This window comes from Ictidomys tridecemlineatus, chromosome 6 (genome assembly GCF_052094955.1).
Source record: "Ictidomys tridecemlineatus isolate mIctTri1 chromosome 6, mIctTri1.hap1, whole genome shotgun sequence".
Taxonomy (NCBI): domain Eukaryota; kingdom Metazoa; phylum Chordata; class Mammalia; order Rodentia; family Sciuridae; genus Ictidomys; species Ictidomys tridecemlineatus.
This window is the reverse complement of record NC_135482.1, coordinates 112,112,209-112,136,510: the sequence shown is the minus strand read 5'-3', so window position 1 is coordinate 112,136,510 and position 24,302 is coordinate 112,112,209. Positions and strand designations below refer to the sequence as shown.

General features: G+C 41.7%; 1 protein-coding gene across 1 annotated transcript in view; it reads left to right on the top strand.

Moving 5' to 3' along the window:
- Positions 1 to 21,426, top strand: part of LOC120888391 (spermatogenesis-associated protein 31A6-like) — a 40,358-nt gene extending 18,932 nt beyond the window's left edge. The window contains exons 5-9 of the mRNA XM_078015895.1: positions 15,547 to 15,595; positions 18,433 to 18,629; positions 18,749 to 18,800; positions 20,354 to 20,520; positions 21,287 to 21,426. Coding sequence (XP_077872021.1) covers positions 15,547 to 15,595; positions 18,433 to 18,629; positions 18,749 to 18,800; positions 20,354 to 20,520; positions 21,287 to 21,426 — 605 coding nt within the window. The remainder of the gene's footprint in view (positions 1 to 15,546; positions 15,596 to 18,432; positions 18,630 to 18,748; positions 18,801 to 20,353; positions 20,521 to 21,286) is intronic.
- The last annotated feature ends 2,876 nt before the right edge of the window (positions 21,427 to 24,302 follow it).

The window sequence follows — 24,302 nt, the reverse complement described above, 5'->3', positions numbered from 1 at the left end:
ACTTCAGTTACAGCTGTTCTACCAGATGTGGTTTTATTTCATGAGCAAATTAGCACATCGCCCCATACCTGGCATCATCAGGCAAGGCCAACAATATACTTTCCTTGTCTTACCTCAGCAGCCTTATGTCATAAATCAACTCATGGGGATCTTGATCTATTTTCCTTTCCAAACAGTGATCTAGAGATTCTCAGTGGACTCTGTTTTCAGTATTTCAGGTGATGCTATCCATGAAGCCTGAGATGTTCAAAAAGGACTCATAACATAGTCATATCATTTAAATTTATGTATTTATTTTGATATTGGGGATTGAACCTAGGGGCATTTAACACTGAACTACATCTCCAGCCATTTTTCTATACTTTATTTAGAGACAGGGCCTCACTAAGTTGCTTAGGGCCTTGCTAAATTGCTGAGGCTGGCTTTGAACTTGTAATCCTCCTGCCTCAGCTTTCCAAGCTGCTGGGATTAGCAACTTTCTTTCTGTCATGAGAAAAGGTCAGGGCTTGTTACCCTCAAGAATCCATGGCCTCAGTTCCTGCACATTTGAATTTACTCTGATTTGGACTAAAAACTGTTCATATCCACCATGAGGTCTGGTATAATCCATTTTTTTGTCTAGTCACCATCACCCAAGTCCAAGGACCTGGGATGTACCCTGGGTGGAGACCAGGTGCTGTAGCAAGGGGCAGAATGGGAGAAAGGAAAACTGCCTCAGTCCAACACCTTCAGTACAGTAGGGAGGTATCAGCAAAGCTTCTCAAAATCAAATGTCACATTTGAATCCTAAAGGTGCTGGGAATGAAGACATGACTCCAGAGCACAACACAGTGATAGGATTCATGTTTTTTTCTCTGTTCTCTTTTTATGCTTTGTATGACACAGGACTCACTGAAGGCTTTTATTTATTCATTCTTGTCATGTCCACTTTTATTTCCTGTGCATTTTTTTGCACTTCATTTTTATTTTGCATTTAAAACAGAAAATACCATGTTAACTTATGGGAAAGATGTGAGAAATAATAAAAAGATGAAACCTACCCACATCCCAACATGTCTAGGTTAGGAAATACTACCCCTATCTTTGTTGGTGCTTCAGGACCCTCTACAATCATATCTGTTCAATATTGTCACTGATTTAATTATGTTTTTATCAAAATAAATCTCAGCTAAAGGTCACCATGCCATACAATGCCACTGAAAACTGCTTCTCATAGCTTAAAAGAGTGTTGAAGGGTTGGGGCTGTAGCTCAGTGGGAGAGCATTTTCCTAGTATATGTGATGCACTGGGTTCAAATTTTAGCACCAAATAAATAAAGGCATGCTATCACTTTGTAACTACAAAGAAATCTTTTTAAAAAAATGTGTTGACATGATTTGTGCTTATGGTGTTTACTTGTGCTTCATTTATTTTAACTTGAGTATGATACTCCAGCACTTACAGTTTTAACTTTCTACTTGAGTGAAATTTGAATGAACTAGGTGTAATCTCCACCAACCGCACCCCTGCCTTTGTTTGTTTGTTTGTTCTGGGGATTCAACCCAGAGGTTAACCACTGATGCACAATCTGCAGCCTTTTTTAAAAATTTTATTTTGAAACAGGGCCTCACTAAGTTACTGAGGCTGGCTTTGAACTTAAGATCCTCTTGCCTCAGCCTCTGGAGCCACTTGGATTACATGCCTGCACCACCACATCTGGCTCCATTTATTTGTTATAACCAAATGTAGGGGTTTGTCTGGGCCATGTGTCCAGCAGCAAGGCTTGTCATCTCTGAGGTGATGATGCTGGTTCATATCTCCACCACAGTTAGAACTATAGTAGCATCAAATCTGCACCACTTCTGAATATTGGTCCATTTTTAAATTTCAGTGGCTTGGGTAAATAGAAAATCCTTTAGTATTTTGGATTAATTATTATTACCAAATTAAGACATAAAAAAGCATATAAATTTTGTGTAATGATGAGGGTCTCCTTCCATCTTCTATGCAATTCTCTTTCTCCCTCCCATTCCCTCCCACCTTTCTTCCCTGTTTAGTGGTAATCTTCTTCTCATGCTCTTCCTCCCTACTCTGCTTTGAGTCACCTCCCTTATATCAGAGAAGACATTCAGCATTTGTTTTTTAGGGATTGGCTAACTTCACTTAGCATAATCTGCTCTAATGCCATCCATTTATATACATGGCTGTATAACCAATGTGATCCTGTGATCCTGCAATCTGTACACGTGGAAAAATGAGAATTCATACCCTACTTGAATCAAATGTATGATATGTCAGGATCATTGTATTGTCTTGAGCAACTAATAAAAAAAAGCACATAAATTTAAGTGAAAAGTAACTGCCAATAATATGAAACAGGCAGAGGTGATAATGAGCTGAGAGGCACACTCTAGCGGTTCCTGTGAGTTGAAATATGACAGCAGAAGGAGTGGTCTCTGGTTCTATAATTTCCTTACAAATGATTTCTTTTTAAATACTGGGATTATACACAGGTGCTCCTCAACTTATGGTAGGTTTACACCAAAATACACCATAAGTTTAAAATGCATTTAATATACCATCATACATCACAAACTTGCCGCACCCACCTTAATTGTGCTCAAAAAAATTACAGTAGTCTATAGTTGGGCAAAATAGTCCAACATAAAGCTTGTGTATTTTATAATATGGTGCTGAATATCTCATGGAATTTACCCAATACCATACTAGAAAAGAAAAACAGGATGGTTATAAGGGTGCACTGTCACACAACTGAATATGAAAATATAGTTAAGTCAAATCATCATAATTTTATCTGGTGAGTAAGAGGGCAACAAACAAGACTCTCAGCAAGGGGCAGGAGTCTTAGACAAAGAGAATCAGAGAGAAAACCTTGATTTGACTATAGAAGGGTAATGGGTAGAAAGTCTACTCAGGGCCTAATTACCTATAATTGGGGCCTGAACTAATTCGCATTATGAGAGGAAGTTTATATCACATTTAAAGTTAAATGATGTCAAAATAGAGAACAAAACAAAGCAAATACACCTGAGGAGGATGAGCTTTGCTTATCTTTCACAGATATTCTGGACATAAGAAAAATGTATTTATTTATATATGAGTTTTAAGAAATGTGCTTCACTGAATGAAAAATCTGTGTGAATTTATATGACAACAGCTGTATGTGAGTCCAACATGGAGCACCTCCAGCCCTCTTCTGAACCTGTAGCACAGAACAACCCAGCCCCAATATATGGGATCCATCATCAAGTGTAAAAAATTAAAAAAAAAAAAAGACAGAAGCAAGGTGCAGAGGCAAAAGAGCTGCTTGTCCAAGCTGTTGGCTTTATTTACACTATTAGTTTCCATTAGTCAATGGCACCACTCAAACATTATTGTTTATTATATCACTAAGTATGTTACAGTAGGTTACAATGTAAGCTGTTTTTGTTTAAGTTTAGATATGTGCTCTGGCCAAGCATGCATTGGTTATCTTGGGACAAACTACACAATGCTGTGGGAAACAAGATGCCTGTTATTCTCTGGGAATTTGCTCACCAGAGAAACACTGTCCTGTATATTCTCACAGTCAGAACCCTTACAATCAAGATGCTATGAGACAAAAAGAAGATACAGGCAGATCTAGGATTCCAGAGTTCAGTTTATTGGGGGGATTTACTGACATACATGTGTGGTTCTGGGTGGCAGCAAGAGCAATTGCATTCCCAAAATTTTGGTCAGGACAAAAGGTGTATATTATATATGGGTTTGGTCAAAACTGACTTCATCCTAGCTGCAATGTAGCTGGTTCATATTAGATTAGTATCAAAGAGTTGATCACATTCCTAGTGCTGAGTTCCATTCATAAGGCTCCATACACTAATTTGCTGGGAAACAATGCAGGAGTAACAAACTGGGGTTACTCTGGGTTAATCATGGTGGTTACACTTAAGATGGCTGCAGTCACATCAAGCCGAATGCATACATTCCACCCCTTATAATTAGCTCTTACAATCCCACATTCCCCTTCTTCCATGATGTGCCCTAAGCCTCTGAGGGGTTTTAGCATTGTGTAGACAGCATGCCAAAAGGCAACCCATCCAGTTTGTAAGCAGAATCCAGGGCACCAGTAGGGGCCCATGCACAAACAAGAGGCAGATAACAATTATGCATATGATCATAAAAATCATTTTTTCCCACCAGGAGACTCAGGAAACAAATCAATGACTTAACTTGCTCCTAATCAGGGGTCAGAAATATAAAAGACATTACTTTGTGTTTTAATTTATAACTTGAGGTTTGTGACTATACACACAATATGTTGTCTTTATAACAGCAAATGTTCCACAGAAAATAGAAAAACAGTGCAGTTATGGATGGAAAAATAAATTTTGATTAGGGGCTTGTCAAGGTTAATCTGCACCTTCCAACAAGAAAGTACTGGTGGTATCATTTATGTTTTAGGACATGGCAACAACACATGGCAAGATGCTGTAGAGCATCCCAAACATTGACCAATAGTACAGAGTCCATGAGTGACTCTAAAAGTGGATAGTGAGGGACATGTGAGACTAGGAGGTTAAGTTCAGCTCCCTAAATATTTTCTTTAACCCATTAGGGCATGATCATAGGTCCATAGCCCAATTAGGCCAATAGAAATCCACTTAGGAGGGCTGGAGATTCTTCACACTATGGCAAGAAATAGCCAACACATCTGTGGGAGAAAAGCCATTTGAGCCCCCATGGAATTGTCCCCACCCTGGACTTAATCTTACTGGGTGCAAAACCCCAGAGCTCTTTGTCTTCACATCAATTCTGGCAGTATACCATCTGGATGCACAGGTTGAACATGCATGATCTTTGGGGCAGGGGCCAGAGCTCCCAGGTGCTCATGAGAAAGTATCCAAGACTTATGGGCATTTAAATTTATTAACATTTTTTTTCTTTTTTTTGTTCTTTTTATATCTACATGGCAGTAGAGTGTATTTTGGTATATTACACATACATTTCTCTAAAGATTCCAGTCCAACTGGCTAAGATGGGTTTGCCTAATAGGGCCAATATCTAATGCTTGAATAAGACTTGCTCTCTCTCCACCAAACTTGCTTGCCTTAGAGTTATATGGCAGATGGAAGTTTCCTGATGTATCATGTCCTTGGGAACAATGCTGAAAAGTGTGTCTGTGAACTGGATGTCCTGACACTGACAATCCAGCGTCGATACCCATATATTATGTTAGTTTTTCAAGACCTTTGAAAGTGGTGGTTTGAATAGCTCTCTTGTTAGGGAAAGCTACACAGAGTTAGGCATATTTGTGTCCTTTATTGTTTGGCAAAAGGCTGATATGATCAATCTGCCAGTCCCACACTAGTTGGACTGTTCAGTGTATTTTTTCTTGAATGTGGCTAAAAAAAAGGACTGGAGCCAGGAGCACATCTCTCACAGATATGCGACCAAGAGCAAGTCATTATATTTTAGGGATAATCCTGTCACTTAAGCATTGTTCCATTCCATTTTGCACTTTCTAAATTACTTTCTCTGCACCCTCCACATCAGGTCCACTGCCTGGGTCCTGGCCAGAGACTGCACCATAGTTAAAGCATCCAGCTCCACATTTTCAGGGACAAATGTGAGTACATCATACAAAATCAATTCTTCCAGTTTCAAATCACATTTGTTGCCACATGTTGGTTTCCAAGAAAGGCTTTCCCAGTAATGATGGCAATTGTGCCATCTACAATGTGAGGCCATGGTAAACCGTCCAGTCAGTACAAATATCCAGTAACCAACTCACAGGTACCACCAAGCTGTAATGTATAATTCTGTCTTCTGGATGCTCATATTTTATTGGGCCTAAAGCCAGAAAGTATGAATAACAAGTTGTAGTGCAAAATCAGTACAAATTCTTGACTTTTTCCATGATAGACCCATCTGTATACCAACAATTTTCAAGCATGTCAGGATTCCCCCTCACACACTTGTAAGATCAGTGACACTGGGTCAGTCACTTGTGGTAAAGGCACCACTCAACAAGCTGTTGGTGAGAACTCTTTATCGCTGTAATATACATGCCATTTATTTAGGAGCCTGTGCTAAAGAAGATTGATGCTGGTGAAATAGGTCAACCACCCACCTTTATAGGTAGGCCATTTCACATTATGTCTAGTAAGTTTTTAGACAGTGGCTCCACCTGTGGTAGGTCATTTTGCACTCCTAACAAATGTTGTTGTCAAGGGTTGCATATACTAGTTTCAGCTCCCTTCCCACCTATGGACAAAATCCTAGAAGTACATTTTCCATTGTTGTTCTTTCCAAAAAGCTAAGTTCATCCCATCTGCTGTACAGGTGACATCAAACCACATTGGCAGCTCTGGTTGAGAGACCCAGAGATTGCACCTGGGCTATCAAATTTGCCTTTTCAAATACTCTCTGCTGGGGAACACTCAAGTTCCATTTGGCTCCCTTCTTCATTAGCCCATGCAGTAGGCATGGACATTGATTTGGATGAGGAGTAAGCATGCTATTAATCCAGGCCCCTAAAAAGACCCCTATATCTTCTTTAATGCATGGGTGATGAAAATGGTTTTCACTTTATTTCTCACCATGACTGGAATCAAATGGGTCTTACCTCACCAGATCACCCCATGAACTTCACAGGGCCTTTGATTTTGTTGAGGTTGACAGCCCATCTCCTAGCATGTACAAGTTGCTGTACTACATCCTATAACAGAGGATGATCCTTTTAGTTAGCAGGATATCATTGATATAATGAAACAAGTTAACATGAGTAGAGAATGAGAATAGATCAAGGTTCCAAGCTTCAAGACATGACAGATGTACAGATATCCCAGAGGCTGTACCACTGCCTTTCCCAATAATTGAGTGTGAACTGGCCTTGCAAGTCCAGTTTCAAAGGGTTGTTGAAAACAGCATTAGATAAGTCCAGAACACCATGCTTAGAGCCAAGAGAGTGTATTTAATAATTATAGGTTTTAATTTTGCAAGATGAAAAAGTTTTGAAGATCCATTCAGAACACTTTGAATATACTTAACATGGTAGAACTGTATTTTGAAGTGGTTAAGAGATTTAAAAAGGCAAAAACAACAACAAAAAATAGATTTAATAACTTAAATATGTTCAGTATGTGCAGTTTATGGCAAGTCAATTGTACTTAATAAATCAGTTAAAAATAAAATTAAGTAAATAAAAAAGGCAATCCACAGAGTGAAAGAAGATATTTGCAATCCAAATTTGATGAAAAATTCTGAGTTCTTATAATTCAACAACTAGCAAGCAACACAATTTGAAAATGGACAAACAATAGGCATTTTCCCAAAGAAGATGTACAAATAGTCAATAATCACATGAAAACATCACTGTCATGAAGGAAAAGCAAATCACCGATTGGTGGTATCACTTTACATGCATTTGTTTTAATGGCTATTTTAAGCTAAATGGAAATAAATGTTGAGAGGGAAGATAGAGAAAACAAAACCATAAAAATTTTCTGGTGGGTTCCAGCTATGACAACCCAGATGTGGTTTCTGCCTTTAAATATCCTAAAATGCTCAGGCTCGGGGCTGCTCTTTGCAGAGACAGTCAGTTCTGTGGAGAGCAGTTGGTGGCTGGCCAGCTAAATATTCTTAAATTTGGACAAAAATAAAATAAAAATAAAAAGAAATTTTTTTTTCTGGTGGGAATTTAAATTAATCAACAACTACACAAAACCGTATAATAGTTCCTCAAAATATTAAGGTGGAATTATTACATGATTAAGCAAATCCACTTGTAGGTTCCAAGAGAATTGGAAGGACAGACTAAAACCAACACCTGCACACCAATGTTTATGGTACCTTTATTCACATTAGCCGAGTGGTGCAAATAACCCCAAATTCCGTGTAATTCCCCTTCTCCCTCCCACTCCCTCCAACCTCTCTTCCCTGTTTAGTGGTAATCTTCTTCTCATACTCTTCCTCCCTACTCTATTTTGAGTCATCCCCCTTATATCAAAGAAGACTGCAACCTGTACATGTGGAAAATTAAGAATTCATACCCCATTTGAATCAAATGTATGATATTTCAAGATCATTGTATTGTCTTGAGCAATTAATAAAAAATCCAAAAAACCCAAAATTCCCTACATAAACCAATGAATAAGCAACATGTTGCATGTTCATGCCAAGTTGTATCATTCGGTCTTAAAAAGGAATAAAGCTTTGAAAAATGCAATAATGTAGATGAATTTGGAAAACATTATTCCTAGTGTTAAACCAGAAAAAAAAGTATGATTTCACATATCAGGTCCTTTGAACAGGCAATTCCATAGAGACAGACAGTGAAGTAGAGGTTACCAGCAGTTGGAGAAGAGAGGGAATGAGGCATTCTTGTTTAACTGCATGGGAATTCTGTTTGGAAAATTGGAAAGCACTGGAAATGGAAAATAGCCATGGTGCACAACATTGTGAAAGTATTTAATACCATTTCATTGTGCCCTCCAAATGGTTAAAAGGATAAGTTTTACTTTATGTTACATTTTCCAATAAAACCCCAATCATGATATTCTTTAAAACAGCTCAAGAGAAAAATATTTAATATTAATTTATAGTATTTAAGATGATTGCATTCAGGCAAACAAGGCAGCTGCTACATGTGAGAAATGGCTCTGGGGTATACAGAGCTGAGCTCAATTACTACAATATATGAATTTAGCCAAGTGCAATGATGGTGGTGCACAATTGTAATCCCAATGACTAGGGAGTCTGAGGCAAGAGGATCACAAGTTCAAGGTCAGCCTCAGCAATGTAGCAAGACCCTCAGCAATTTAGCAGGACACTGTCTCAAAAAACAAAAAGGACTAAAAAGGTCAAAGGATGTAGCTCAATGGTCAACCATAAATGGTTCAATCCTCAAACATCGATATACATTTGTTTATACTGATATGTAAATTTATAACATACTTTTTAATAATCCCTCAAAATTCAACATTTAGGAGAAAACTCAGACATATGCCAAGACAACTCAACCAGGCAGATGATCCTGAATGACAAAGGATTTGCATGAGGTTATGGAAAAAGAACAAGGGGAGATTGCTTTTCAGGGTTCTCAGAAGGCTTTTTAAAATAATATTGTTCTTTTTAGTTATACATGAGAGAAGAATGTTTTTTGACAGACATACAGAGAGCATACCTTTCCATTCTTGTGGTTGTACGAGATGTGGAGTCATACTGGTTGTGTATTCATATATGAACATAGGAAAGTAATGTCTGATTCATTCAACTGTCTTTCCTATTTCTATCCCCTCTCGTGCCCCTTCATTCCCCTTTGTATAATCCAAAGAATTTCTATTCTTCTATCTCCTCTCCTTACTACGTGTTAGCATCCATATATCAGAGAGAACATTTGGACTTTGATTTTTTTGGGGGATTGGCATATTTCATTTAGAATGATAGTCTCCTTTTACTGGCAAATGTCATAATTTCATTCTTCTTTATGGCTGAGTAATATTCCATTGTGTATATACACCACATTTTTAGAAGGCCTCTTAAAATACTATTTCCAATGGAATTTGCACTGTTTCAAATATTGAATATTTGAAAATATTCAATAGCTGGTAGACAGGTTTGGAGAAGGAGAAGGAATAACTGGAGCCAAGCTGGAATAAAATGAGTGGCACACTTACCAAAGCAGGAGCCACAGAAAATATATATTGGTGAAAGAGTTATATACCAGAACTCACTAGTGAGAACTCCCAATGAGAAATCATAATTTTCATAGCTTTATCAGTGAAAACAATAGACCTGAGGAGCAGGAAGACACATAAGCAGAAACAGAGACAAAGCCATAATGCAAAATAGAGACAGAGGAGATAAAAACAAAGCACCCTGAATACAACTATCTCTAGCTCAAAACCTAGGACAACTAACTATAGTGCACAGGGGAAGAAATATCACAGGACACTGACATCTGAAGATGAACACTGTGGGCCATTGAGAAGCATCTGTTTTGACTTTCAAAATGAAATGTTATCAGTAGATTACACAGTAATGCAAATTCACATATATGTACCTATATAAAGAGCAAATGATTATTCATCACCTAGGATACCATATACAATAAGCTCTTATTCCTTCTTATCACCATTTCCTCACTACTGATATAAATGGCTCTTGTCTATGATAGCAGCCAGACCTGGGGCATACCCAACATGGTTGGGATGGGGCTTCTCCTCCTTCTGTAGCGGGCTCCCCATGCTGCCCCAAAGGAGGCAGCAGAGCTCTGCATCCATCCCTTACTTAATGTGGAGATCCCTAGTAATTCCAGAACAGGGTAAAAAGAGCAGGAAGATGTCTACTCACTGAAGCAGAAGTGTTCATTTATAATAAAAACAATCTACCTAATTCACATTGAGTCTAATATTTAGAAATAAGACAATGCAAATAAAGCAACCTATTTTATCTTATCATAAGGATTTACATTAATATTAAAATGACATTAATATTAATATGACATTAATGATATTAATATTAAAAATGACTTCATTTTAAATCCTATTCAAATTTTCAATGTTGAAGGCATCAATTAACTATTGTTTCATAACAAACACAGTTACTTCAAGCACCATCATTTTAGGACTTGTGGCTCTCTGGTTTGGTTGCAGTTTCTTGAGCTAATTTTGCCTGAACCATTCATGAATCTTTAATCAATTGATGAGTTGGCTGAACCTACAGTCTAAAATAGCTTTATCCACATATCTGGGTCTTGGAAGGGTGCATAAACAGTAGAGACCTAAGAACCATTTATTCTCCATTGTGTCAGAATGAGCTTCCACAGACAACAGCAGTCTTAAGAGACAAGCCCAACATGTAAGCTCTTTTCTAGCCTCTCTTACATTAATTCAATAAAGACCTATTTGCCAAAGCAAATAATATGGCCAAGCTTGAAGTTATTGGGACAAGGAATCACACAAGAGTGTGAGTATTTACTGGGAGGTGTGGTTCACTGGGGATCATCAGTGTAGCAGTCTAATGCAATCCCCTCATATGTGCCAGATACACCTAAGAGTATCAAGATCATATTGGAAAATGGAATAAACAATGCACAAATAACACTAGGGGGGTTGTCTTTCCAGTTCATCATGTGAGGAACTTAGAAATCACCATCTGGCCAGGCTTAGTGCTGAATACCTGTAATCCCAGCTGCTCAGGAGGCTGATACAGGAGGATCATGAGGTCAAAGCCAGCCTCAGCAATGGTGAAGGGCTAAGCACAACTCCAGCCTTATTTTTGTGTTTTATTTAGAATCAGACCCTGACTCTAAATAAAACACAAAAATAAGGCTGGGGATGTGGCTCAGTGGTTGAGTGCCCCAGTACCAACTCTACCCTCATAACAAAAAAAAGTAAACAAACTGAAAAATCAACAAGTCAGATTTTTCAAAGAAACTGAATCTGAGGACCAACTCTTATCCAAAACTGGTTAAACAGAGAGGCACATACAGAGATTCATAAGTTCTTGATGTGGAAACCCATGAGCAGAAGCTTCTTTGGAAAGCATTACTAGACTAGGAATACCTGAACAATATTGAGCTCAGTGTGGATAAGGCTGATTCAGTTACTCAGGGCTCTTCATACTTTGGTGAGTTTTACCTCCAGAATCTCAGCCAGATTCTCACAGGGCAACCAAAGCATTCTGTTCTTCTTGAGAAGTTTCAACCTTAGGAAAAATTATTTTACAAAAGAATAGCCTACTGAAATTTCATCAGACCCTAAATGACCCAAGATAAGAGAATACCACACTCAAGCCTGCTCTAGCCCTCTATCTGGAAGAAGGAACACACTCAACACCAGCTCCCACTGCTCTTCCATATGAGAGAGGAAAACATTCAACTACAACTGCCTGCAGACATCTTGTCCCCGAGAGCGAGGAAAATGAGGAAACTGATGCAGCTCCTTTCAAGAGCCCAGACTCACTAAAAGATTGAGATCTAATCATTGGGCTAATAACCTCTTCCCTCAAGAAGAATGGAAAATGCACAACAAAACTAAACACCACAAAAAAACACATACTCAAATTGCAGAAAATCAAAGGGTGAGGAAGTCATTTTCTAAAGCTCAGAAAAAAATGGTCATTATCAGTTTAGATCTGGGAATGTCCCCCACAAAAGCACATGTGTTTGGTAATGTAAACATATTCAGAGGTGAAAAGGTTGGATTATGAGATCTGCAATCTTTTAGGTAGACTGTTCCTTTAGATGAATTAATTTGAATGGACCACTGAGAGCTAACTGCAGACAGGTGGGAGTGGCTGAAGAAACTAGGTCACAGGAGGTGTGCCTTTTGAGGGCATAATGTAACATTAAGAAACTGTGTCAGGCCCAGGTGTCCCTCCCCTCCTCTCTCCCCTTCCCCCCCTTCTCTCTCTCTCTCTCTCCTTTTATTTTCATTTATTTATTTATACTAGAAAATAAATCCAGAACACTTAACCACCAAGCTACATGTGCAGCCCTTTTGTGTTTTATTTTGACACAGGTCTCACTAAGTTGCTTAGGTCCCTAAGTTCCTGAGGCTGGATTTGAACTTGCAATCCCCCCTGCCTCAGCCTCTGGAGATGCTGGGATTTCAGGCATGCACCATCACACCTGGCTTTCTATGCTTTTTGCCTGCCAATAGCTGAGCAGCTTTCCTCTGCCATGTCTTTATGTTCTATCTCACCCTGGACCCAGTGATGGAGATGGCAAAATCCAAAATAAGCTTTTCTTCCTGTAAGTTATTCTTGTCAGGTATTTAATTCACAGAGACAAAAAGCTGATTAACATAGGGACTACAGTTCACATTGTGTTTTATTGTGTATAGCCAACCTGTGTACAGTAAAGGACCAGAGGGGACACAGCAGCATGGAGCAGAGATCCTTTCAGCAAGTAGTGCTGCATGACCTGGACATCCCCTTCAGCACAGCTACCGGCACATGTGAAAGGAGACACTGAGAGAGAAAGGAGAGAAGGAAGAAGAAAAACTCCTTGTAAAATAAGGGCTAGAGATTTTATGCCCTGAGGACCTTAAAAGAGCGCACTATATGGATACGGCCACATCAATGATTATAGCAGCACAATTCACAATAGCTAGACTGTGGAACCAACCTAGATGCCCTTCAATAGATGAGTGGATAAAAAAATTGTGGCAGCTATACACAATGGAGTATTATGCAGCACTAAGAAGTGACAAAATCATAGAATTTGCAGGGAAATGGATGGCATTAGAGCAGATTATGCTAAGTGAAGCTAGCCAAGCCCTAAAAAACATATGTCAAATGTCTTCTTTGATATAAAGAGAGCCACTAAGAATAGAATAGGAAGGAAGAGCATGAGGAAAAGACTAACAGTAAACTAAGACGAATGGGGGGAGAGAAAGGGAGAGAGAAGGGAAAGCATATGGAAATGGTAGGAGACCTTCAGTGATACACAAAATTATAAGAGGTTATGAGGGGCAAGGGGGAGGGGGAAAAAGGGGAGAGAATTGAACAACAGCAGAGGAGGTAGAGAGGGAAGATGGGAGGGGAGGGGAGGGGAGGGGGGACAGTAGGGGATAGGAAAGGTAGCAGAATACAACAGTCACTAATATGCCATTGTGTAAAAATGTGAGTATGTAACAGAAGTGAGTCTGCATTATGTATTTGGGGAGTTCAAAACCCAATTGAGTCAAATGTATGAAAGATGATATATCATGAGCTCTGTAATGTTTTGAACAATCAATAAAAAAAATGGAAAAAAAATAAGGGCTAGAAACTTACCAAATTTGTTGTAAAACACATACCTCTGGATTCAATATTTCCTCTTTGTAAAGTAAAAAAAAATCCATTTCTACACAAATCACAGATGGATATTTGGTATTCATATCACACATGAATACTTGGGTTTGCATCTGTTTGTGTGTGTTTGTCCATATTTGTGTTTGTACAGAAATTCCCCAAAATATCTTTTGCCATTGAACATTCATTGATTTTAGAAGCAAATATACTAGAAACATCCAAAAATTTCTTTGAAGTTTTTTTTTCATTTTCTGTACCTGTTCTTCTGAATTCTTAATAATGGTATATTTAATTTAGTTATTTTTTGTTGATGTTCAAGACCCTCTAACTGAAGATAATAACTAGAAAAAATTATGAAAAAGTTTTATTCAAAATTCACAAAAATAAATATGTAAAGAAGAGATTTCAGTTCTATGTCTGAGTTGGTGCAATGCAAGAAAATATTATGTGAGAAAGATGTAACTGCAGACAGGAGATAATCTGAGAGTAACAATCCCTGTGAAATAACAGAGAAATGATCCAATTTTCCAAAGGTGTGATATCAATGGAGCTAAACAGATCTACAAGGAAACAGGTCATGTCTCGGTACCAGGCAGAAACAACAGGAAATTGATGAAGGTTTCCTCTGGCAGGATGAGCAGGTGGAGTTGGAAGAAAGGATCTAAAAGGCCCAGGAGGGTGGAGGACATGCTGGGCTGGAGAGTAGGGCAGGGGTGTGGTGTGCCTCTTATTCTTGCACCTCCCCGGCTCTCAGTATCCCTTTGTGATGAGAGGGCACAGCCCTGTGTGACACAGGCCTGGGTATTACTCCTCATTGCTGAAGTGAACTCTTGAGATTCATTTGTCCAAACAGAACAGTGCAATTCAGATGATGGAAAATCCTCTTTCCTCTGAATAGTGTTAGTGCCTCATGGCTGAACCCCAGCTTCACCTCCTAGGTAATAGTTATGATCTTTGCCTTTGTGTGTGGACTGGGGCTCTTTCTCCTCTTATTGCCCTGCCTCCAGGGCAATCCATCCTTCTCACCACCAAGGAGGAAGGTAAATTTCAGGAAGGTAAGAAACCCTAAGGCCAGACCAAACAAAAAACAGATTCTCTTTTGTCTTCTCTTCTTTTCATTTTTCCAAAATAAGTAGAGACCATTAAAAAAAATCTCAGGACAGAACAGAGAATCACTCTGAGATAGGTGGGGCATGGCAGAGAGAGAGTGTGCACTAGGACTTCTATCTGAAGATCTCAGACCATCCATGTGGTGAGCTGCAGATCCTAGAGTGAAGCACACATTGTGACTCAGTGGCTGAGGTCTGGGCTCCTGAGAGATCTGGGAACCTCTGGAGAAGGACAGGCCTTAAGCACTACTCTATCAGTCCTTCTCCTGGAAGGTGTCTCTAGAACAAGCATTTCCTCTGTGTTGGGCTCTGGTCAGGGCTGAGCCTTGAGGGCCTCCATCACCTGCTGGAGAAACCTCTGGCCTCGGGAAGCACAACCCTGCCTGACAGCTGAGAAGAGCTTGTGGAAATGAGTCTGTTCCTGAGCCAAGGATCAGTAACTAAGAACATCCATGGTTTAGTTTATACAGAAAATCCCCTTTTGTGCTTTCCAAAGGGAAAAAATGAAGTTTTGCCACTTTAAAAATGTTCTCTGAATAAAAGGTTCTCCACTAGCTATAGAAAGTGATGCTGTTCAGAAACATAGAATGTTTGTAGCTGGCCTAAGAAAGCAGAGAAACTAGGCTCTAGACACCTCCCTTTTCTTGTTGGTCAGCATCTGAAGGTGAAAAAGGGACAGAGGAAGAAGAGTGGCATTCTGAAAGGTAAGGCTCTGCCCTTCCATTCCAGAGGTGACTTGCTGTCCTGTGTCCCCAAGAGACCAGAGCCATGTCCCAGATGTAACTTGCAGAAACCTAAGAAGGAGGATCCTGGGAAAGAAACCATACTAGAGATACTTCTCAGGTGCCCAGAATGAAGCTGTGGTGGGTCGGGGTGGGTGATGTCCTTTAGGTTGGTGTGGGCACTATTGGAGCCATGTTGTCTGTGATCCTGCCAATGATGAGAATCAATCAGGGCCAAGTTCTGTTCCCCTAGGGGTTAAGTCTGAACACCCAAGAAATTCTGAGGCAAGCATAGAAAGCAAGTTTTATTTAGATTTCTCTGCAGAAAAAGGATCCCTGACACATGTATCCAAATAAGTGGGGATGTCTAGTCCCTTTTGTATTTTAAAATTCCTCTTTCTCATGTCCTCCTTCTCCCTTTTTCTTGCCTCTCCTCTCCCATTCTGCATACATGACCCAAAGGTGGGCCAAGTGATTCAGGCAGGAAGGTATCAGCCCAGGAGGCATTAATTAACTCCTACAACTCCCTGCAGGGAGGAACAATTCTAGAGCAGGCTACCTTAGCAACAAGTTGTAGAAGTAGTGGGAGGGCACATGAGAGGAGAAGGGAGAAAGACCATTTGATTTCCTTTCCTTTTGAACCAGCCCCATCTTCCTGATCAGACAGATATATTATCTACACTGACTGCCATTTGTCTACCCTTCAACACACATACTTCATCTGGATATGGAAGTAGGTCTTCTAGTCAAAAGTGTGAACAAGTTCTCGTGCCCCTAAGACTGATTCCTCTTTGATATGGTCCAATATTTCTCCCCATAGGGAGTACAATGGGGGCTAGTGGAAGTATAAATAAATGACAAAGTGCTACCCCTGCATGTGCTTTGCTATACCTGTCATCTGTCATATGGCTCAAACACTGGTGTTGGCCCTCCAGAATCTACTCACCCAGTCTGCCCCACATGGACATACCACTCACCCTTCCCTTGTCCAAAATAACCCAGTCTCCATTTTCAGGTTATAGTGATTGCTGGTAGAAAGTGGAAGACAATGAGGATCTGCTTTCACTTCTAAAAATGTGAGTAACTTTCTATTTCTTCCTGTGTCCTTCCCACTGCCTGTGATAAGATCTGACAACACAAAGCTCTCATGGGGGAGTGCAGAAGCCCTCAGTTGGAGTAGGATCTGACTAAAGCTCTGGGGTTTTGGAGATCAAGGGCTTTAGAAATTCAGGGTGTAGGTAGCGAGGAGCCATGGGCCACAGGTGCCCACCCCCTCCCCACTAGCCCTACCTCATGGCCCCATCTGATCCTGGCTGCAGCCTGAGCCTCCTATTTCTGGAGCCACCTAGGGAATTGCCATGATGACAACAGCTTTCACCAGCTCTTAAAAGGAGATGACCCAGATGAGATGTGTAAACCAGAGTCAGCTAGAGTGCACCAATCACATACACTGCCTATGGAGGATGCTTTGGCCACTGCCTTCTTCCTTTTGGCTTCCTTGACTTCTTTGAGCAAGCACCATTGCTCCTGGCCTTTAATTTGTTACCAAACCTAATGACTTCCTCAGTTCAGTGTAACTGTTGAGTCACACTAAATCCTGAGTGCCTCTCAATCACCAGAGTCTGTGATTTCTCTAGAATGACATTCATCTCAGCCTTATGAACTTTTCTTTCTCCCATCTCATGCTCCTGATCCTAGAGACCACCTTCCATCTCTGCAGGCCTCAGCCTGACTCCTCGTCAGTGTGACTCAATGACACTCTCACTAGGCATGAACCCACACAGCTCTTCTCCACCCACTATTGAGTGCCTTCTCCTGTGCCAAGGCCATCTCCTGGCTCATTGTCATCTCCTGGCACACTGCCTTCTCCTGGCCCATTTTCAACTCCTGTCCCATTGTTATCTCCTGTCCCAGGATTCTCAGGCCATATTCTCCCCACCTGTTCCCACATCTCTCTCCTGGTGGCAGATGGCTGCCAGAGTCTGGGGCCTCTCCCACTCCCCACACAGTAAATCCAAGAGAGATCATGCTTTCAATCACCAGAGGACTCATACTGGGGAACCACCCACTCTCACAAGTAGAGGTTGAAGGGACTCTTTCATTAACCCTGATGTCCAGAAACTATTGGAGATACTGATCAGCAAGAGAGCAGAAAGGAAAATTTGTAATGTGAAGATAAAAGATGAAACAGTCTACTCCCTGTATTCTCAGGGAAGCAAAGTTAAGTCACTGGGTAGGGAGAAGGACATTACCATCCCACAACACTTCTGGAACACAAAAGGCAAACCAGAGAAGCTTTCTGTTTCTCAGCATCTCTTTTACACCAAGGTCCTGGGAGATGTTTACAGCAGAAATGCAGCCAGCTCTTTTGGGGCCTCCCTATTCTGCACAGCGAATCTGGCTACTGTCAGAATGTCTGGGCCCTCAGCAGAATTTTCCTTGATTGCATTCAATGAAGTACCTAATTACATTCCAGGGCAGGTGCAGGCTACACTCTTCCTCTCAGATGCTCCACCCTCTTGTCCAACTCCAGCCTGTGATTCCATCCTTACCCTGGTGGCAGTCCCCATCTTTGGCTCATATCCTCCATCAGAAACATCTCACATCATCTCTCCCAAGCCTACCATGTCATCTTCCTCTTAATGCTGCCTGTGGATTTCCATGCCCCACAGCCAAAAGGAGACCCAGTTGCTTTCCCCTTCTTCTCTTCAACACCTTGAATGTCAACATTTGAGGAAACAAATAGAAAGTAGAAAGGCTTTACCTTGTTTGGTCCAAAAGTTTCTGAACATCTTTAGCCATCTCACTTCTGAGAATAGGGCCTCCTGTGACCACAAGCCCATCAACATGCCCCCAGGGGATTTCCTCAGCCTTGAGCTTCAGGAGAAACTAGAGCAACACCTTCAGAAGAGGTTCATGCTACATCAGTATGGACTACCACCCAATATCTACCCATTTCTGAATCTGACAGAATCCTGGGACAACATTCCAAGGACAGGTCAGGCAAAGGACAATTGTGAGTCTTCCTGAAACTCAGTGATTCCAGACAAGAACAGCTCTGCTGTACGAGACTGGTTCAGAGAGGTCAGTGATAATCCAAGAGGGCATGATTCCCGTGAATGTTTGTAATTCCAGGCTTGGCACACACCATGTCGGTGTCCCACCTGAAAGTTCAAAGATTCAGAAGGTAACTTGGGATGAACCAAACTTAAAAGGTGGGGGAGCCTTCAGGAACACCTCCGAGGAGATCTCCCTCCTTGATGTTGGCACTGTGCAGATGCCGAAGGCATGTGTTAAAAGTCTAAGAGTAAGGCACAGGTAGGGCCCACCCCTCAAGGTCCTTAAGCACATAAATATCTTGAAGATGAGAAACTCTGTGGCTTCATCATCTCCACAGCCTTCCCTTCCCTCTACAGCCACCTGTAACTCCAAGGTTGACTCCATTACCCATAATGCCAGGGTCCTGGGAAAATCCATTCAGAGAGGTCCAGGGTTGAAGGAGAGAGCAAAAACTCCAGTTCCCACCCAGAAAAGTCCTCTTTCTGGACCCTCTTTTGAGTCCCTGAGCAGAACTACATCTGGTGACAACTGTGGGATTTCAGATTCTCCAACTGTACACAAGGGCAGCCTTCCCTCTCAGCCCCACACTTACATTCTTGTGGGCAGAACCTGGCACAATGATACTGTCTTGGGATCTGCAAGAGATAGCTGGAACCAAGTCCAAGCCTAGAAATGGATACATGAGTCTCTGGGGAGTGGAGGTTTGAGCTCACAAGTCTCATGCCACAGCATGTTATCACTTCAGGTATTTTTAAATTTTTAAAAGCTGAAGAAATCAGAGAGCTAGAGGATGAGGAGGAGTCGTCTTCTGACTGGAGAATCAACATGAGAATCAGAAAGATGTCAAATTTCCTAAATGTTGATATTCATCTGGGAAATTTAGAATCTCAGAGGGCCAGTAAAAGACCTTCCCCTTCTTAGAAGTTCTAATTTACAGCGCCAAGAATACTCATGCCTCAAAGCACACACTGAGCCAGAGAACCAGCCTCAAGAACAGGCTACTGACATCATCCTGCAAGACTGTGCCACTGACATGTTTCATCAGAACTGTGCCCCTGAGGTGCTTCTGGCTGCAGACATCCTAGCTTCCCAGGAGAGATTGTCCAGCTCCATAAGCATGACCAGTAGCATTTCATCAACTTCTCAGGGACTGTATGGACTCTTGACCAGTGAAGACAGCAAAAATGCAAGATCCCTGAACTCTAGGATTCATAGAAGAGTAGGAGAAATATAATTAGAGCAACTGCCAAGAGGGAGGACAGTGTGTGGCTCAGGAGGGAAGCAATCCTGTGCAGAGGAAATGGGTTCCTCTGTCCCTCTGTCATGAAGGAAGAAGACACTGTGGGGGACAAGTCCTCCCAGGCTCTTTTAAAGAGAAAATTTGGGGACAGAATAAGAAACTTTCTACAGAATATTTTCTACAGTAAAGCCAAAGGGCAGGCAAACTCCTTATGCAAATCATGACCCCATCAACTAATACCCAAATCTAAGGGTTACTCACAAGCCAACTGCTTACAGACAATGGGGTGTCAGAAGCCCAGACACTCATGACCACCACTGGATGGATCATAATGAAGTTTCATCATAGACATTCTGCCTCAAAGAAAAACATAATTAAAGAGGTACTCCAGGCCCCTATGAGTAGACAATCCCGTTATTCTAGGGGTTCCTCCTCCCCAGAACAAAAGAGAGTGATGGGTGCTATCATTCCTGGTCACCAGGCCAGTCCAAGGGACACAGCCATCCTCTGAACAGGTGGATCAGAAACAAGGACAACAAGAAGGCCTTGCTGCTCAAGGAGGTTACATCTCTTCCCAGCCCCTGCCAGCAGAGGACCAGGGTGGCAGGTATGTTGGACCACAATGTCCACTGTCCAGTGCACTATGCTCTAAAGAAATGTTTGTTGTCTCATCAACATCAGCATGCTTTTCACTCTTGTACTGCTGGGAAGAAGTTTTTCCCATAATAAAAACCATACTGAGAACAACTGTCCTCATGTGAGCCCAACATTTGTTTGATAAAGGCTTCTTCCTAATGAGGTGACAATTGCTTAACAACATTTTTTTAAATCAGTGTTTTTCTGGGTCATAGGGAAGGTGGTCATGTCTGTTCTTCATTATTCTGGTTTGTAGAAGAGACTGGACACGCAGGGAGGTGACAGTGGCATTGAGTACCCACCCTTAGGTCAGATCCCCCTGTTATGTCTTAAGAATTCATGACTTGATCGTTACAGAAATAATACAATGCCTTTGGGACTCCTCAATATGGGGCAATCCCACAAGGACCCCGCCCTAAAGTCTAAATAAAAGAGCCTTTCCTCCATCCTAAACTTTGTGAGGCTGTAGGGATTGGGGTACAGGGTTACCTGGAACTTAGTAGCTTCCTACGTTCAGGAAAGTTGGGGAGAGAGGGGTAGTATCCAGACCCTGAGTTCAGAGGTGGCTGGAGAGTTCTGGCTGGTGGATACCTTGGTGGGAATCAGAGGACACTTGCTCTGAGAATCCCTGCCTTATGGAGCCTAACATGGAGATGAGCCTTGCCAGCTCCTTTTAGCTCAGGGTGCATGCCATGGCCATGTCACCTGCTTCTGCTTCTGCCTTCCTCACTTTCCAGAGTGTCGTGTCCAGAATGAAGATTGTAGATTGGTGTGTGAGTGTCTGGATGGGAACTGTGAGTTGGCTACTAAGGGCTGCCACTTGCAGCTCGCCATCCCTCAAAATTCCTTACAGCTGACACAAATACGCATCCACTAACCATCTGACAGTGGGGCAGAGCGGGCAGAAAATGGGATATGGAGAATTAAAATGGAGACAAAGAAAGAGGCAGAGTAACATGGGGATATCAAGATGGTGTGGTGGATGGGAAGATATTACCAACCACCAACCTGAGGGAGGAGACATTATGGACTCACCCTGGCCACACCCAGACTAAAAACCTAGAGAAGCCTCTTGAGCAATGACACAGCCTAGAGAGGAAGCAAACCCTCTTATAGGGCAGATTCATTTTCTGACATTATATTGAATAGGGCCTCATGGCTTTGCCTCTTTAATTATAGAAGGGATGAGTTAGCAATTGGAGTAGCTAGGACTAGGGAACTGTAGCTGTGATTTCCAGTTTGGTGACTTTACACATACACATGGCCCTACCACCACTTCTGCAGTGGAAAGGCAGAGACCTAAAAAGGTCAAAGAAGTAGCCTGGGGTCACAAAGCAAGATTCCCTGGGCTTCGAGAACTTACTGTCCCCAGACTAGAGAAGAGGAGGTGGTTCAGTTAGAACTTACCATGTGAGGGCAGTGACTTGTCCAAAAGGGAGGGGTAAGCTGGGTAGGGGGCAACCAGCAGACTTCCCTGACTGCACTTGTCTTCCAATATAAGCTGCTTCTTCCCAGGACCTGTCCAAATGGGAAAGCAGGCAAGCCCCACAGGAGGAGAGAAAAAGCCATATCTACTGAGTGTTTGATGCTGTGGCCCATCTGGGGAAGCAGCACTGCTCCAGGCCCTCTGCCATTTTTGTTCCCTGGTGGAGAGGTCTATACCACAAAGTGCCACCAAGACATATGACACAGGCATAGTCCTGCTCTAATGCCTGAAAGTACCCCACATGTAAAGCCAGGTAGTCCCTCTCAGTGTGAGAACAGGCCCTACAAGCCAACCCTGAGCCAGGTCCTGTGCCTTTTATGATCAGAGAAGACCCCAGAGTGGGCCTAGAATCAAGAAAAGACTTAGGCACAGAATGAGCTAGAACAGAGTCAAGTCCTTGAATCTGGCTCTGCTAGGCTCTCTCAAAGCACAGAGACAGGTTCTCAGTGCAGAGGAGCTGGATGTGGATTCCAGGGATCCTGAGGGGATAATGCCACAGACAGTGATACTGATGGACAGCCAGAAGCCTGAGAGAGGAAGTCCTGTTGCTCTCTGCTTCTGCCAGCTTTGTCATCTATGAGGGGCAGTAATTCCAACAATCAGGAGACATCCCAGAGCCCCCACACAGACATGTCACAGAATCCTATATACACATAGACCTTCACAGACCCAACTTAAAGATGGCCACAGAGACCACCACAGAACCTCCAACATAGCAGTCACAGAAACACAAGGACCTCCCTCAGATAATAGCATGAACTTCAGGGTCCTCACACAGAGATCTCACAGAACCCCTCACACAGACCTCCCAGAGGAACCTCTGGCAGAGATTTGTACCAAGAGAGACCTCAGAGACCTAACACAGAGTCTCCCACAACAAACTTTCACTGCCACATGGTCCTCATGCAGTGATCTCTCACAGAGACCTCCCAGAGTTCTAGACCTTGGGGAAACATCTCCACAGAGATGTCCTATAAATTTCCTTAGCTAGGACCAAGAGATAGTACAGAGACATCTCACACATACACGTTGACCTCATGGAGGATTGCCATACAGAGATCTCTACAGAATTATTTCTCTTTTAATTCACAATTTAAATTCCCTCTGGGACTCAGAACTCCCAAAGAGACTGAACAGAGACCTTTCACAGGAATTTTCTACAGAAAACCCCGCATCATTCTTCTTTCATGTGAAACCCCTTAGCCAACTGGAAGCACAAGGAGGACACCAACCAGACCCCTGAGACACTGTCAACATGGCCTCCCAAATGACATTCTCTGCTTGGGAAAATCCTCAGGATCTTCTGTTCCTTTGTAATGTCATTGCCTCTGAACAGAAGAACTGCAGATTCCAAGTGCAGACTTGAAAAATTCCTTCCTGTACAGGTTTTCACTAGTCTCAACTTTGACCCATAATTTAGAGAATCACAAATTTTAAACATGAATAAAATGCAGCCAACATCCAGTTAGAGAAATCATCTTATTTGTCCAGTATTAGTTATTATCTTCTCAAATGTATAAATGTCACTTTATCTCATTGGAGACAAGAACTGAATTCTGGATTGTTGACTAGTTTAGAAACATGATAAACACCTATAGCAAATGGACAATAGGAATGATATGAACCAGCAAAGAAGCATCTGGACTCACATCTACTTCCCAGAAGCTGAGCAACCACACATTATCCTAGGCATCCACATAAACACAAGGTGTCCAGAAAAGATGGAGTGGAATCATGGAGTTACAAATGTAAAGTGAGAAAGTAGAAAACAAAAGGAAAGAAGTTTCCACTAAAAGAAGTGAGCATTCTCTCCCTTCCACCTCCTCCCTGCCCCCCCCCCACACATACAAATATACCACATGTTGAGGAATTGCTACACACTAAGCACTATAGTTAAAGTGGATTAAATTGTGAATTAAAAGAGAAATATTATTCTGCTATTATGAATTATATAGTGCAGCACAGAAAACACAAAATTACCCCAAATCCCTCAACCATCCAGCTGCAACTACAATGAGGGACCATAACCACTGGCTTTAGCAAGGGAACTGACAGACTTCTCTGTGATGAGACTTTGCCTTCTGCCCTCATCCCTCAGAATCGTGTTCCACAGGTGCAGGCCTGGAACACATCACAGTCATCTGGGGAGATAGAGGGAATGGCTCAGTTTCCTACATCTGGAAACAGATTATAATGTCAGAAACACAAGTTGGAGAGACAGACCACATGGACGCTCTGCAATACCCTCCTCATCAATAGGCCCACAT